General features: G+C 35.2%; 1 protein-coding gene and 1 long non-coding RNA gene across 4 annotated transcripts; one reads left to right on the forward strand and one right to left on the reverse strand.

Moving 5' to 3' along the window:
* Nucleotides 1-1054: 1054 nt before the first annotated feature.
* Nucleotides 1055-7355, reverse strand: LOC108218328 (uncharacterized). 3 transcript variants are annotated; one of them, XR_001806354.2, is made up of 4 exons: nt 7251-7355; nt 5682-5899; nt 1986-2162; nt 1055-1526 (listed from the first exon to the last, which is right to left on the reverse strand). It is a non-coding gene; the product is annotated as an uncharacterized LOC108218328 (long non-coding RNA). The 3 variants fall into 3 exon arrangements; XR_010291048.1 differs by having other exon boundaries at nt 1055-1640; XR_010291047.1 differs by lacking the exon at nt 1055-1526 and having other exon boundaries at nt 1647-2162.
* A 2494-nt stretch (nt 7356-9849) lies between these two features.
* LOC108218844 (transport inhibitor response 1-like protein) lies at nt 9850-13044 on the forward strand. Its single transcript, XM_017391968.2, has 3 exons — nt 9850-10755; nt 10976-11474; nt 11578-13044. The coding sequence occupies exons 1-3, from the start codon at nt 10187-10189 to the stop codon at nt 12343-12345; spliced, it is 1836 nt and encodes a 611-aa protein (XP_017247457.1). The 5' UTR covers nt 9850-10186; the 3' UTR covers nt 12346-13044.
* Nucleotides 13045-16343: the final 3299 nt, after the last annotated feature.

Genomic DNA, 16343 nt, shown 5'->3' on the forward strand with positions numbered 1-16343 from the left:
ATTATAATTGTATTCAGGTAAAAGGATTTTATTAAATTATATTTCATAAAAATTTTAAAATTCGTGCCGAACTCTCGGTTCTCAATGAAAAGAATCTAGGAATGCAATTGGCATTGGGTAAGAGAAGACAACAAACGGGAACCTTGAACTGCTCAACACTCGTCAGTAATCTAATCACTCAAGAGTGAGAGCCTAGCAAATCCAGACCTGCTCCTGATTTCACCCATACTTAAGTTAAACAGTGAATGCCATAGCATGTAATTTAGCAGACTGAACGTTCTGTAATTAAAGAAAAGATTCTTCTCCAAAATTTCTGTCATCACTGTGACACTCACTCAGTCCTTCACTGTGTATGTAATGATGTTGACAAGACGAGAGAGAAAGGGGGAGAGAGAGAGAGAGAGATGAGCAAAAGTCTGACCCTCTCTCCCTCATTTTCATTTTCGTGCCAAGTTTTTTCGCAGCCTTTTCTTCTTTTTTGTTTCTTAATCACCATTCCTCTAATCAAACAAACCAATCAATCGCTACTAAAAGTATCATTCCTCCTCCTCTATCTATTCTTAGCCTCTCTTTTACCTGCAATTGTCTAGCAATATTATTACACTTCTTCGCTTGGGTCCCTCTCCTTTCTTGGCCCTACTGTTCTCTTGTCAGGCCTGTCAGAGCACCCCTTGATAATCATTTTTTTTTATTTAATAAAGCCATCACAGATTAATTTCAACGGAATTTAAACGAGATAATCTGATTCCATTCAGGCTCATACAGTAGCAAGATTACATGCAATATATTCCCTTCATCCTATTTATTTTTATACAATTGTTCAGCACACATTTTAATACTTCAGTAAAATATAATTCTGTAATTTATTTATAAAATTTTCTTTTTTTACAGAATTGTTTTAAAAAAATAAAATTAAACTTTACATAAACATTAAAATGTGTACCGCGTCCCCATCCCACAATATATACAATTGAGTAGGACGGATGGAATAGAAAAGATAATAGTACGAAGACGGGTTTACAGAACTCGATAAAATTAGTGACATTTTTCGGAATAATATGAAATAGACTTGCAATAAAACATATATAAAATGAAGATAGACTACGAAACTTGATATAAAGAAGCAACATGCTGCAGAATTTATTAAATTTGGAACGGAATGAAAAGAAAAGAAATGAGAAATTTCACTTTGAAATTCCAAAGAAATTGAAAAAAAAAAAAAAATGGTGTTTATGATGAGGGCTGGACAAGTTTGTCATGGGAAACCCTACCGAAGCTCCCCGACCAAGATTGGCAGAAGAGGACATAGAGATTTGGACGGCCCACACAAATATTGGTTTTAAAAGTTGACATGAACGTTATTAACAGGCAAGCTGGCCTGACACAGGTTTCAGAATCGACAATCAGTCTGGGCCCAACTCTCACTTGGAGCTCATCTTTTCACCTACTAACGAACCCACTATGCCCTGCCTCACCTCAATCTTATGCAACCCAGGTCTCCTTCACTTGCCAATGTTATTCACATTCTTCATGAAAAAAAATCATTTGAGCTATTAAAGATACACAAGTAAGCAGTTCAAAATTCGGTGAATTAAGAGCAAGTCCAATGCCCTGCCCATTATCCATTTTTTGCATGTCACCTAGTTAGTAGTTTTTTAATAAACCGGGTAGATTGCTCCAATGCAATGAACAAGTTATAAACTTGGCGGGAGTTGGCCAGACCAAGTGTCCTCCCCATTCGACCTACTCTAATAGGCTCGGGACGGACAAATTATTATTAATTCATCGATAATTGATTAGAACACACAACAATTTAACCAACGAGTGGTGTGAACCTAAACAGATTTATGAAGCAGAATAACAGCACAAAGATATGACATGACATGATATTCTATTCACAACAAACTTGTTTACGGGGCTTAATACAGCCCACCTTTTTAAGTGGTAAAGCTAGCATGCCAAAAAGACTGGCTTCTGCATATTACCTGGGATAGGCTGCAAAGCAACTTGCTAGCTTTGGAGGCACTGTCATGAATTCGAAATCCAGAAATTCCAAGATAAAATTCGTGATTCTCCATTGAGATCGCCTGGATGTATTTTTCGTGGTCACATTGCTTGCCAAAAACTTTTGCTGCTTTCAGCCGCTATACATTGATCCCCACCTAATTACCAAATTTCAACGCAAATCATTAGCATCAATAGCACAACTGAACTTGGTCATCCTATAAAGTGAATTCACACAGACAAGCTTTAATCAAATTAACGATCTAAGATTAATTTGAAACTTAAGGTCCTAAAAGCAAAAGCGTCTCTAATCACTGACCATTACTATCATGCACTTGTATTTGGTCTTTAATCTGTTATCCTCAGGATTAAGAAACCTAAAGGTCCTAAACAAACAACTGAACTTAGAGTCCATCAATTGCTCTCGTCGTTTCTTCTCTTACATGAGAAGAAGAAAGAGGAAAACATTATTGCTCGATAATCATTTCCAATTTTCCATATTTTCAAGAGAAGTGAATAATGAAAAGTTAACCAAAGTAAGTACATATGGATGTGTGGTTGTGTTAGAGGAGGGGATTTTCAAATAATAATCAACTAGAATTTAAATAACAAACATCACTGAATCAGTGAATCTTGGTACATTTTTGCTGTGAGAATTATATAACATTTAATATAAGAAGAAAACCTAATAGAAAACAAACTCCTAACAAGTTGTATCGCTATGATATATAAGAATAATCGACAAAAAATAAGATATAAGAATAATTACAAGATCTGCATTAGTAGAATAATACAAGAGGAACATCCAATCTATTGATTCTCTTGTCACCTTTTCAAGACAAGGAAAATGCTTGGTGCACATAATTGTGTACAAAATTTTGTACATAATGACATGTGTTGGGTTTTAATTGGAATGGTCCCCCTGTATTTACATCCACCACCCAATTAAAACCCACCACATTCATTGCCACATCATTATGTACAAAAATTCTGTACACAATTTTGTGCACCTAGCACTGGATAAATAGATTATAATATAGTGTTGCAATTTTGGTTATTCCACATTAATAATGGTATAATCGGTAAGACAACAATTTCTATCCATCAAAACATGATCAGAGTAAATAGCTTGTTATCATATATTTGAAGAATCGACCCAGGTTTCGCCTCTCAGCTTACTACCCTGTTTTACCTGAAGCTTAACCTCCAGCTTATAGAATTGCTTCAAGATTAATTTTTCTTGGTTCTAACACATGTTACGGCAAAAAAATTCATCTTATTTTTTGCCTATATCACTCTATAATGATATACAACTCATCTGAATTCAGGAATGAGATACATGCGCGCAATAAAATTAAGAACATATTGGTTTAGTGTATCGATACAGGCAAATAAAGTTATATATTCTCTTCCTCGTAATCACTTGTTCTTGAATATTTCATTGTCCAGACTATCAGATATTTTCTTCTTTTTTCTTCCCCACTCTCTGATTCATATGCAAGGACCACTATTGTCCTAACCGGGAGTCGTTAAAAAAATCTTGCCCAAGTGACTAGTACTATCACTTGAAAGAAAAATGAGAAGGCTACAGAATTCCGGTCATTAAGGTCCCTGATTTGTAGACCCCCTTCCCCTGGAAGAAGGCAACACTCCGTCTAAGCAAACCTAAATTAAAACCCTGGATGAAATACCTCCTGAGATACTTTTCTATTAGAGATTTATTATATCATGGATTCAGGAAGAAGGATATATAACCCTTAAACATAAAACAAGTTGAATTTTGAGAGTGTACTCTCCCTGTCAAAAACAGATACCGTCCCTGTCAAAAACAGACTTGGTTGTTCAAGATTTTAGATCCTGGAGCAAAGTTTATGCACAGAGGGAAGGCAATTCTTTCTACCAAATTCACTAGAAAGTCAAGGGAGGTCTAGAAAATAACTGGGCACTCCCTATGGAAAACCAGAATTACAGTGTGTAGTGGGAGGAACATTAGCAAAGAAATAAGTGTTCTTATGTGCATTAGGGGAGATCCCAGTGATTTTAAAGAACCAGAATCTTGGTTTTCTTTTGAAAAGCGAATATAAGGTGGTATTTAAAGCATTTTTAGCCTTCCAGTGGACATGAGACACAGGAGAAGAGGTCGAATGCTTCAACTGTGGAAATGACTTCCATAACCATTAACCAGAGCAGAAAGGTAAGCAGACGGGGTTCTTCTACCTTGACCCTCACTGGTCCTCACAGAAGCCTTTATGGATCCACTGGTTAACCCTTACTGGCCCTTATAGAAGCCTTTATGGATCCATTGGTCTTTATTGAGTACATGCAGGAGACTACTCAACCTTGAATCTATTTAATTAAAAAAGAATTAAAAACGACCTTTGATATTGAAAGAAAAAACAGTAGTTGAAGGCTCTATGGATGTCAAGCCTTATAAGTTATAGCACATCCAGGCTTTGTACAGTCGAGGTGGTAACTTCTACAAAGAGACTGGGGATATTGTTACCGACTAAACTTTGAGGAACAAAGGTCAACTCACAATTAAGACCATTCATAACCTTTTTTACTCCAACAATTCCTTTTTTTTAACATAACACTAATATGATACTGGCATGGAATGAGAACAAAGAAAAAAACACACCTGTTTGAAAATTATGAAAATGGCTGTTAAAATTGATAATTCTTGGCAGGCTAATTTATAAGGCTGTTAAAATTGAAAGGCATAAAGTTTGGCTTGTTGCCAAAGGGTTCCGTCAACAACTATCCACTTTTTGCTATATATCGATGACATTGTACTTACCGGGTACAATAATAAACTTCTTGAAAGACATTCATACACTCGGTCGAGATTTTGAAATCAAAGATCAGGGCCCTCGAATTATCATCATGGCTTACAAGTAAGTTCTCAAAATGGTGAACTACAGTCTACACATTCCTTAGCTTAAGTTTGCTTATGATCTTCTAGTCAAGCACGACATGCTACTTTGTAAATGAGTAAGAACTTGTTAACCCTGATCCTACTACCTTCATGGAAATTGATGGTTCCCTCCAATAGGTAATAACTAATACGGTCTCTTGGTGAACACCAAAAGCAACCTACAAGTTTCCTTTCAAGCATTGAATCTAAATACATAGCCCTTTCACATGCAAGTGCGCAGAAACCACCTGGGTTATCTTTCTTATTACCCGAACTTGGAACTCAGCTGCAGTTTCCTATCCTTCATCATTGTGGCAACTCAAGTGCAACTTAAATGTCCTCTAACTTGGTTTTTCATGTCCGTACCAAACAAATTGAACTAGATTACCATTCAAGAAAGATGCTATTATCATGTCTTGAGTGGAACGAATCAGTAGGATGCTATTTATTTACTAACTATGATTTATACCTAAAACTGTTATCACGGTTCCTTTATAATAACCATAACAATATACCAGAAAGATGATAAAAGCAACAAGAATACATAACATGTTAAGAATATAAAAGAATTAAAAAAAAAATTAAGATCATATCGATACTAGAAAGATTTTTATGATGCATCTTATTTTTCGTAGCAACCTACCCAGCTTATCCTCCAACCACCACATCTAACATTTTTCCACAAAAAAACTGTGCGGCAAGAAATTCTTCTCTGAGTTAGGTGTTAATAGTACCATAGAGAATAGTCAGCTGAAGGATGTACCTGCTTAATCTCATTATCTGATCTGTAAACAGATTCATGTCCAGAACCAACTCTTCCTGACGACACATAATTAAACATGGAAATTCGCCTATCATCAAAACACTGTGAATGCAGAGAAGGTGAAAGGAGAACTTCTACACTACAGCGCAGGCAAAATAAGGAATTCTGCGGTGAGGCTCTATCAAGACAACCACAGTCCTCGCAAATTCAGGATTAATCTGCAAAATATTTAGTAAAAAATCAAGCATTCTGTGAGAAATAAAAAATAAAAATATTCAAGCCTTTGCTTCCAGAGTCCAGACTAAGGTTGTGTTCACTTGGAGTGAATGGAATGGAGGGAGAATGGAATGAATTTTGTACTCTAAAATGGTGTTGATCAAAGAAAATGTATATAATTTTCATTCCTTCAATCATTCCAACCTTATAATTTTAACTATAACTCTAACCCACATGTTTTGGAAGGAATGCTCATTCCATTTCAACATCATGTTTCTTCACAATCTTACTCACAAAAAATTTAACTACATTCATATTTTATCACCATCATCTCATACTTTCTTTTTTCTCCTTAAAACTTCTATTTAATTTTTCATTCCATTCTCCCCTCATCCCATTCCATGAAGTGAACACAGCCTAAAAGTTTCAATGAAGCTTACCACCAAAACACGTTCAGAATATAAATTAATCACATGAGGCCTCCATTATTGTGGTTACTAAACCGTTAAATAATCATGACGGGTTTTTGTTGTTGTAAACAAAACAATTTCAGACAGAGACAGTTATGAGTAAAGCTTAGACTTCAAAATTTTCATTCACAATTCCTGTATATATAGACTCTTTCTGTGGTAACATTCACTATGGCAATTAATCACAAAATCTATCATGTGTTAAACAATTAAATTCTATTCTACGGATTCTAAGGATTTCGACACAATATGTCAACAACATACATTGACATTATTAAATAACAAAATCAGTGTTTCCTAAAAACTGAATTTTCAGATTTCGTGTTGGACCACTATTTTACCAAAACTTTAAGGCCAAAATCAGGCCCGGATCAGAAGGCGTTTTCGGATCAACATTTTTTCTGCATCTCTATATTTTTAGAGTTGGGGCGGAGTACATTAACCAGAAGCAACCATTGCCATAGACATCACCAATTCAGCCTCTATATCTACCATAAAGTCGAAAAGTATATTGACCTCTAATTAGCTAAATTCGTTGAATCATATCTTTTCCTCATTTTATCGGGTCAAAACCGGGTTAATATTAGTAAAAGCGATGGATTAGGGTTTCATGATGCTCATTAGCCCTAACACCTAATTAATGTAAACAATCTGCGATCAATTGTTGAAATTAAGGTACTTCTCGAGCCTTTAATATTGATTTTCATTTTAAACTTTGAGTTTCCAGTTGATATAACTAAGACACTGCGTTAATATAAATACTCCAATTAACAATTTTTATTCAAAAATAAAACATATAATCAGTAGTGATATGTGGATGATTTTGAATGCTATAGAACAGAAGAGCGAACAAGTTGCAGATTGAATTGTGGAAAAAGTTTACCTGGATTTTAAAATCACCGGAGAGAAAAGGTTTCTACCGCGGAGAACATAACGATTTTTATACAAGGGAAGGACTTCGTTTTTTTTTTGTTTTTTGCTTTTAAATATATGATATAATAAAATTTTATATAAACATGATTTGATGTACCGATGATACTTTCCAGAGAAATTTGTAGATGGAAATTGATATATAGATTTATAACTTTGAAATATAATTATTAATTATGTTTTGAATTTCAAATTTTTAAAAATTTTAATAAACCAACTAAAAGATGTTAATCTGTAAAGAATATATAAATTTAGAAGAAATATTCTAAAATCCGAACATGTACGTGAACTATGCACAGAAGAAAAATGTAATAATTTAGAAAAAAATTGCGATAGAAAACTGCTCTTAGAGCATGTTTGCCTTGTTTTAAAATACGAGTCTTAAGTTATTTTCGATTTTAAGTTAAAAAATATATGTTCGTGTAATAAATTATAAGTCGGTTTAAAGTTAGAAACTGACTTAAGATCAAGAGTTATTTGAAACAATGACTCAATTATTTAAAAATTATTTTAGATAAAGCAATACTGATAGGTCTTGATTCATTCATAGATCATTTTTATTTTTATTATTATATTTTATCAAATTATAAAAATTTCACGCATATTTAAGATTTTGATGTCAAGATAGATGTAGAAATCGATATGAATAAAAAATATTTTGAGATTATGCTCATTTAATACATATGTGTGTGAGAGAGTACTTTTAATTTAAAAATGACATAATCAGTTTTCGATAGAGGTTACAAACCCGAGTCAAAAATTTGACCTAAATTAAATCTCTCCAAAATTAATAGGTTAGAGAACTCGACCCGGACGTGAAGTCAGTTCCGGGCATTTAATTCAACTCGACATGAAACAATAATAATCCATTGGTGAATATGTTTTTTAATATTGAATAAATTGGAATTATTTTAACATAGTAAACTAAATTTCTACTGAAATAAAAAAAATGATATTATTTGTATAATGATATTTGAAAAAAAAATATTAATTCATCATACAAGTTCTCCAACTCCCTCGTCTAACAGTGTCATGAACAAGAGGACCATTTTCATCCACGAACGAATCCCAGAATTTTTGTTAATTATCTCTTTTGGATCGAAACTCTTCGATTATGGTATAAAAATTTGATATATGCATTTACATCTTGTAGAAGATATATAATCTTTTAGATTAGACGTTTCTTATTGAAATTGACGAGTTGACTTGTTGTCTTTGTCTCGGGCTCTTCACTACATCCGTGCTAATTCAGAACTTGGAGATGAGATTAAGAACCAGTGTTCAGATAATTAGTTGTACTAGCTGTGGTCGTTGTTGATTGATAATTGTATACATGGTTATTTCAATTTATTTGTATTTGTTTCAATATATTTTTTCTAAGTTGGATTTATGACTGCATGTATAATTTCTAGCAATTTTAGATACTATTATAAACGCAACCTCCATATTTTGTATAGAAGGTCCCTAGTATCATTATTTCGGTACATGATACTCTATGAATGCTCTAGTTATTAAAAATAATAATATTTAATGAACCGACAATCGAAGTAATTTTTCGATATAAACACAAGCCGAACGTGTATTTTGATGTGATACTCATGGTCATTTTTCAAATATAAATACAAATCGAACGTGTATTTTGATGTGACACTCATGGATTTTTTTTCATGATCTTGACGTGAGATCCTTATCTCTCCGGAAAATGACACTCAAGGCCAACACACAAAATTTTCAAATTGATGTTTATGGTTTTTTTTAAAAGCAACGGTATTTCTGTACAAAATTTTTCTAAATCTAGATATTTATGAAAGATCTCTGTAATATAAGTCAATCTATTTCCAATCCAAATCATATTTTACGAACCAAATACAAACCTAATTCCCAAATTGGATTTTGTCACCACGGCGGCGCACAAAGGAATTGGGGATCTTATTATCTTCTCGCTAAACAACCATTTTATTCCCCACAATCTACAAAACTCACCGAATTTGCTATAATTATCAAGGAAGATAATTGAAAGATGAGTAATATCCAAAAATAATTATGTGCAACATAAATTCGGCCACGATGGAGGCCTATCCTTCTCCTGTATTTACGTTTTAATGCCATCATCACCTTTTCTCAAAAAGCAACTCGTAATTTAGCAAGGCTCGTAGCCACTGCGAGGAGGCATACCGAATCTTTCTCCACAGATAATACATATTACTCCTACCAGTGATATATTTAAATATTACTATCTCCGTCTCAAATTATATGTCTATTTTAATTTTCGAGAAGTGAAATTGACTAATCTTTGATCATATATTGAAAATTATTTATTTATTATTTTAGAAAATAAATTAGACTTTAAAATAGATTAAATGTACTTTTCAATGATATAATTTTTTTATTTTCTTCTATCATTTAATATATAAAAATTTGAGTCAAAATATAATCAATTTGACTGGTCAAAAATCAAAAGAGACATAGTATTTTGGGACGGAGAGTATTAAATTAATGCAAATAAATAAAATAATAAATTAAATTAGAAAGAGATTGATCTGTTCAGTGATAGACACAGACAGCTGAGTATGTAATGTGTACAGTTTTTTACAATTATACTTACAACATCTCTCTCTTCTCTCTCTATCTCTCTCCTCTTTTATCACTTTGCTACACAACACAGTTAGCACAGTTCAGTTGAGATACATACATGGAAATGTATCTATATGTTTCTCTCTCCAAAACTTTCTCTCTCTGAGATGTATAATAATTTTTGATTCCTCCTATGCCTGTGATCTAAAAACCAATCAGATTCTTCATCTTCTCTCTCTACATATACATACACACATCTGTATCTATCTCTGTGTATGAGATTATATAAATTAGACCTAGATTTAGATTGCTTACATGAGTGAAGCTCAAGCACAAATGTCAGAAGACGACGCGGATCTCGCCGCCGCGGCCGGCGGCGCCAGCATCCGCACCGCCGTCGTCACCACCGGCGGCGACTATTCATCTCCCTATCCAGATCAAGTGCTCGAGAACGTTCTGGAGAACGTGCTTATATTTCTGACGTCACGGCGAGACCGTAACGCCGTGTCGCTAGTCTGCAAGTCATGGTACCGTGCGGAAGCGCTGACTAGATCGGAGATTTACATCGGGAACTGTTATTCAGTCTCGCCGAGACGCGCGGCAGAGAGATTTAGGAGAGTTAGGTCTGTGGTGTTGAAGGGGAAGCCGCGGTTTGCTGATTTTAGTTTGATGCCTCCGGATTGGGGGGCGCACTTTGCTCCGTGGGTGATTGAAATGGCGGAGGCGTATCGAGGTCTCGAAAAGCTTTACTTGAAGAGGATGAATGTTACGGATGATGATCTCGCGGTAATGGCTCGGTCGTTTGGGAATTTTAGGGAGCTGGTGCTTGTTTGTTGCGAGGGGTTTGGGACTGCTGGCCTTGCGGTTGTTGCTAGCAAGTGCAGGTCAGTTTACGAGCTCCATCGATGTTTAATTATTGAAATGTTGTTAGATCTGCTTATTATGATTGTGGAATTGATAATTTGTTATTGTGTTGTTTGATTGGTATTTAGATCTGTAGATATGTGAATTGAATTGGTTATATGTGAGGTTTTGGTAATATGTGAGTGTTTTGAGTTGAGTTATTATAATGTTGTTGTTATTGATGGAGTTGTTTTACTTTAGGCAACTTCGAGTTTTTGATCTGATTGAGGCGGAGGTATCGGATGATGATGAGGTGGATTGGCTTTCTTGTTTTCCGGAGAGTGGAACTTGTCTTGAGTCTCTGATTTTTGATTGTGTTGAATTTCCTATTAATTTTGATGCATTGGAGAATCTAGTGGCGAGGTCGCGGTCTTTGAAAAAACTTAGAGTGAACAGGTTTGTTAACCTAGAGCAGCTTCACCGCCTGATGATTCTTGCCCCGCAATTGACTGATTTGGGGACAGGCTCGTTTAGTCCCCAAGACCATCCTATTGACCAGGAGCCAGATCTTGTATCTGCATTTACTGCTTGCAGATCATTAGTTAGCCTTTCTGGGTTTAGGGAAACTGTACCAGATTATCTACCTGCAGTGTATCCAGTCTGTGCTAACATCACTTCTCTCAACTTCAGCTATGCAAACATCACTGCAGATGAACTCAAACCAGTCATAAGAAATTGCCATAAACTCCAGATTTTTTGGGTACCCACTGAAGCATTTACAATTGAGCTCTTCAATCATTATTCTTGTGTTTGAATATGTTTACCTATTATGTTAAATCTAATAGAAAATTTTGGTTTCACAGGTACTAGATTCTGTGCGTGATGAAGGATTACAGGCAGTGGCTGCTACTTGTAAGGATCTTCGAGAGCTCAGGGTATTCCCTATAGATGCGACGGAAGATAATGTTGGTCCTGTTTCTGATGTGGGCCTTCAGGCTATTTCTGAGGGGTGCAAGAAATTGGAGTCTATTTTGTATTTCTGTCAGCAGATGACTAATGCCGCTGTGATATCCATGTCGAATAACTGCCCAGATCTTGTAGTCTTTCGACTTTGTATTATAGGGCGATACCGTCCGGACCACAGTACTGGAGAACCAATGGATGAGGGTTTTGGAGCAATTGTAAAGAATTGTAAAAAGCTTACGAGGTTAGCTGTATCTGGTTTACTTACTGACAAGGCTTTCAGTTATATTGGACAATATGGGAAATTGGTGCGGACATTGTCATTTGCTTTTGCTGGAGATAGTGACTTGGGACTGAAATATGTGCTTGAGGGTTGCTCTAAGTTGGAGAAGCTTGAGATCAGGGATTGCCCTTTTGGAGATTCAGCTTTGCGGTCTGGTTTGCATCACTACCACAATATGAGGTTCCTATGGATGTCAACTTGTAGGGTAACTCGCCAGGGTTGCAGAGAGATAGCACAACAAATTCCCCGGGTGATTGTGGAAGTGTTTAGATGGAATCAGATTCTAGAAGAAGGGGAAAAGTCTGATCTGGTGGACACATTGTACTTGTATAGGTCACTTGAAGGTCCAAGGGCTGATGCACCAAAATTCGTGAATATCCTTTGATTGTGCAGGATTTGTAATGTTCTGGCTGTTCGTGATTGGATCTTCTCTGCAAGGAGATATATTAATCCAGAATTCTCTACTTCTTATCTTACATGCCTTAAATGCCTTTAGGCGGTGGTGGACCTTGTGTCCAGACATGGGTTATCGAATGACAATAAACAGCAAAGCCCAAAAATCGTTTGGATGGCACGGGTCCTGCGAACAACGGGCAGCATGAGATGTTGTCTCGATTTCATTATGAGGAATCCATTGTTGTTTTATTAGTACAATTCAAATTTCTTAGCTACTTTTTGTTTTCAATATTCATTTAATAAAAGAAGGCTCCAGAGATACCCAGGGGAAGGATTGTTGAGTTGCTTTGCTGCTCTAGGCGAGGCGGGTTACTTGTACATGTATGTTGTCAATGGGCGAAAGTTGAGTAGTTGTAATTTCAAAATAGTGGAGATGATCACACCTGAGGTTTTGGTCTATACCGGTCTATCCTATCCTTCAAAGCATACTGCATACAAGGTTAGAAAGTTAAAGTGATGGCTAATTAAGTCCGCTTATTGGTTCAAACACTAGTTTTCAGATTCTAAATTGTAGCAGGTGTAGTGTGATGCCACCTTGTTGGTTTAAATATTAGTTTTCAGATTTTAAGTTGTAGCAGGTGAGAACTTTGATGATGCATTCTCTTCTATTCAGCCTTCCTTTTTCTAATGTTTGCTTCTTTGTGCTGTTGGAAGTACCCTCCTGGCATGTTATTTTTGTTATATGTTAGAAATGTGATAGTAGTAATAGACAATAGTCCCAAAATATGCATATATGGACAATGTATATTAATGTGAGTGTATGTATGTGTCTGCCCTCCCTTTTGCATTAAATGTTTGGAATAATCAGTTTGATAGTGAGGACCATTAATAATGTATGATAATGTATGGAAAGCATAGTACAAGTACAAAATGCAGGGCCCTCCCTTTTTCCACTATGTGGGTTCCATTCGTTAGGTGATGAGATTTTCCGAAACTTTTTAGGCAGTGTGGATAACGTCCCCCCCCTGCTTAAGTCAAGGGAGGAGCCTGTAATTATGAAAACAATGGTGCATATAATTGTGTTGATCTGGGTAGATTATGCAGTATTGTTGATGTTTGTATATGGTGAGCATTTCAATATGTAGTTGCATCAAGTGGTTTACTGATACTGGTATGAAATGTCGTATTCCCGTGTTAAAGGCTCAGCGGACCGTATGATTTGTCGTAATCTTGTGTTTGCCTTGTGGAAAGGGCAGCTCAAACTGCTGTAAAGCACTTATCTTGTATGGAATGGGGAGGTAATAATACAGATAGGAGAGAAATGTTAAGAGTGATAAAATAAAAGGTTATAGATGAAAGTGGGATCTGAATATACAGATTGAATTGGTGATGGGAAGCAAGCTTGCTTTTCCTTTCCTGTCTAACCCTTTGTTGGTGAGTCATGAGTGGGGCAACCCCTAATCCTTTATATTCCTCTTGCCAACCTTGTCAAATTATTATGGCTTTTACATAATTTCTATTCTAGGCTTCTAGTCTTCATCATCGCAACACTTAATTAGCAAGGACTAATATAAATTTAGTAGTTAATTAAAGAATTTGAACCATCCATCAGCCTTCCCCTAAATATCAGTTATGTTATAATCTGACTCTTGTCAAACAACGCTGCTATCTATCTGAGCAGACTATTCTACTTGCTCATCGTGCTCGGACCATTTTGCCAATCATCCTTGCCGGATTTTTCACTATTGGTGGTGATTTTTGAAGGGAATGGGGGTAGCAAAGGAGCCCTGAGGGAATCTTATATTAAAAGTTACAATACTGTGTAGTTTTGCTGTTGGGAAAGAGATTGCTCTGATAAGAATATAAGTTTGTGTACTTGTTATAAGAATAAAAGTTTGTGTACTTGTTCTCAGTATGTGGTCTGTTTAAGGCAAATCAGTGGATGAAGTAAGCAAAGAGTTTAACCACTAAAAATATGCTTAATTGCTAGTGATGCTCCACTTTCCTGATCTTTCCCACTTGTTTACTTTCTACTTCTGTGTCGTCTTTGCTCATTTTCTTTTCACTACACTTTCAAGGCTTATGCTTTGTGTCACTTTATATACTAGTTTTTCCTTAACTGTTTCTTTCTTAGAATAAAGCCTTACTTCTTTCCTTCTCATTTTTATAATTTTATTACAGTATAATTTATCTGTCGCTAAATTAGGATATGTTGCCTAATTAATTTATTGAGTTAATCGTAAAATGCATCGTTGAACTTTGGTCTAAACGCACTTCAGTCAACATACTTTCAATAATTGAAGTTTGCAAACCTTACTATTTAGTGCGATGCGATTCACACTCTTTCCGTCCAATACCGTTAAGTCTCCATGATTAACCTTACTTACGTCAGGGTATAATGGAGAAACTCATTTTCAAGGTCTTCTTTCCATGCCCTGTATCTGCTTGTATTTGTCCTAATTTCTTAATTTAATTTCTCTTCTCCTTCAGAAAGGATGTCGGAACATTATGTATAACATAAAGAAATCTAAATGGGCTAATAAATCTAATTTCAGCCCTAATTTATATGCATGCTACACAAAAAGGGAATATTGATATGCAAATATATAAGGCTAAAAGAAGTAAGATTTATACTTTCACAATCGGGGATTTCTTTCCCATTTGGTAGAAGAGAAACGTTTACTTCATCGGCCCCTTCATTTTTGCCATCCTTCGCTATATGCCTTAATCGACCTCTCATGATGGTTAGTTAGCAGCTGATTAGGGTACAACAGCAACCAATTTAGGGTTAGACTCAATCGATTTAGGGTTCAGTAAGAAGGGAGAGCGAACAGTAGAGAATGGTTGTTAGTTTGAGCGCGCTTCAGTGGAGGAATTTTAGATATTCGCGGATTTTATTAGATTGAGATTAACTTGGTAATCTTTGTGATTAACTGATAATTATTGGGCTTAGTGTTTTATTTTCTTTTTAATTGCCATTATTACTCTCTAATTTTTAACGGTTCCGTTATCTTTTGATGGAAAGGATGTGAATCGCAGCGCACTAAATAGTAAGTGGTTGCAAACTGCAACTATTGAAAATATATTGACTGAAGTGCGTTTGGGTCAAAATTCGGGGTCTAATTTATTTGAAACATCTGTTATCATGAGTTCGATTTTCTTTCGTCCCGAAATTGTTCAAAACAAAAAAGATCTAACTAAAATTTATAATTTGTATTTATTGAAACTGATATTAATCATTAGAATGAAATTGAGCACATGGTATCTGAATACATATTCATGCTTATCATAAATTTGTTGCATGGTCATTTTCATGATCAGTACTGAGAGTAATTTAGTCATCCTCCATTGACGGTTTTCCTTGGCCACTTTAAAAGAGTGATGGCTAAGTAAATGATCTTCATTTGTTTATATTCACACCCTATTGAAATAATTGTCAAATAGTTACGTCCACTTTGGTTGATGTTACAATTTTATCCATCCAAACACAGCCTTCTATGACCAAGCTTATTTCATATGGCCCATATGCTATCGTAGATGTGTTCATTTGATTGGATGTAAAAATTGGAGATAAAGTGGAATATGTATTAGTAGTATAATATTTGTATGTTTATAATTTAGGGATATAGAGCATAATTGCAAAAAAGAATCTTCTAATCATTGTCCCTCATGACTTTGAAAGTGGATACAAGATATTTTTTTCCAAACAAAAATGGTTGAAATTTCTTTTTAGAGAAGCAACGATGGATAGTTCTGCAAGATGTAACTGCATATATGCCTGTGTTCTTGTCAGAGAATTCTTAGAATGTCAAAAAATAAAATTAATCAAAGGGCGCTAATAATTGCTTTTAGTTGTTAGGAGCATATTTTGTAACTTTTAATCACGATTTTCATATTTATATTCTCATTCGTTTCAAAATTTATTAGTGTCGTGACGGACTTGGTGATAAAGAGAGGTTGTGAAAGTGGAACTTGAGAACAGTGAGG

Source organism: Daucus carota, chromosome 4 (assembly GCF_001625215.2).
Source record: "Daucus carota subsp. sativus chromosome 4, DH1 v3.0, whole genome shotgun sequence".
Lineage (NCBI taxonomy): Eukaryota > Viridiplantae > Streptophyta > Magnoliopsida > Apiales > Apiaceae > Daucus > Daucus carota.

Excerpts from the sequence above, each read along its gene's own strand:
- LOC108218844 (XM_017391968.2), top strand. The coding sequence starts at position 10,187 with ATGAGTGAAGCTCAAGCACAAATGTCAGAAGACGACGCGGATCTCGCC. Across the intron at positions 10,756-10,975 it reads GTTGTTGCTAGCAAGTGCAG|GCAACTTCGAGTTTTTGATC; the intron begins GTCAGTTTACGA and ends GTTTTACTTTAG. Across the intron at positions 11,475-11,577 it reads ATAAACTCCAGATTTTTTGG|GTACTAGATTCTGTGCGTGA; the intron begins GTACCCACTGAA and ends TTGGTTTCACAG.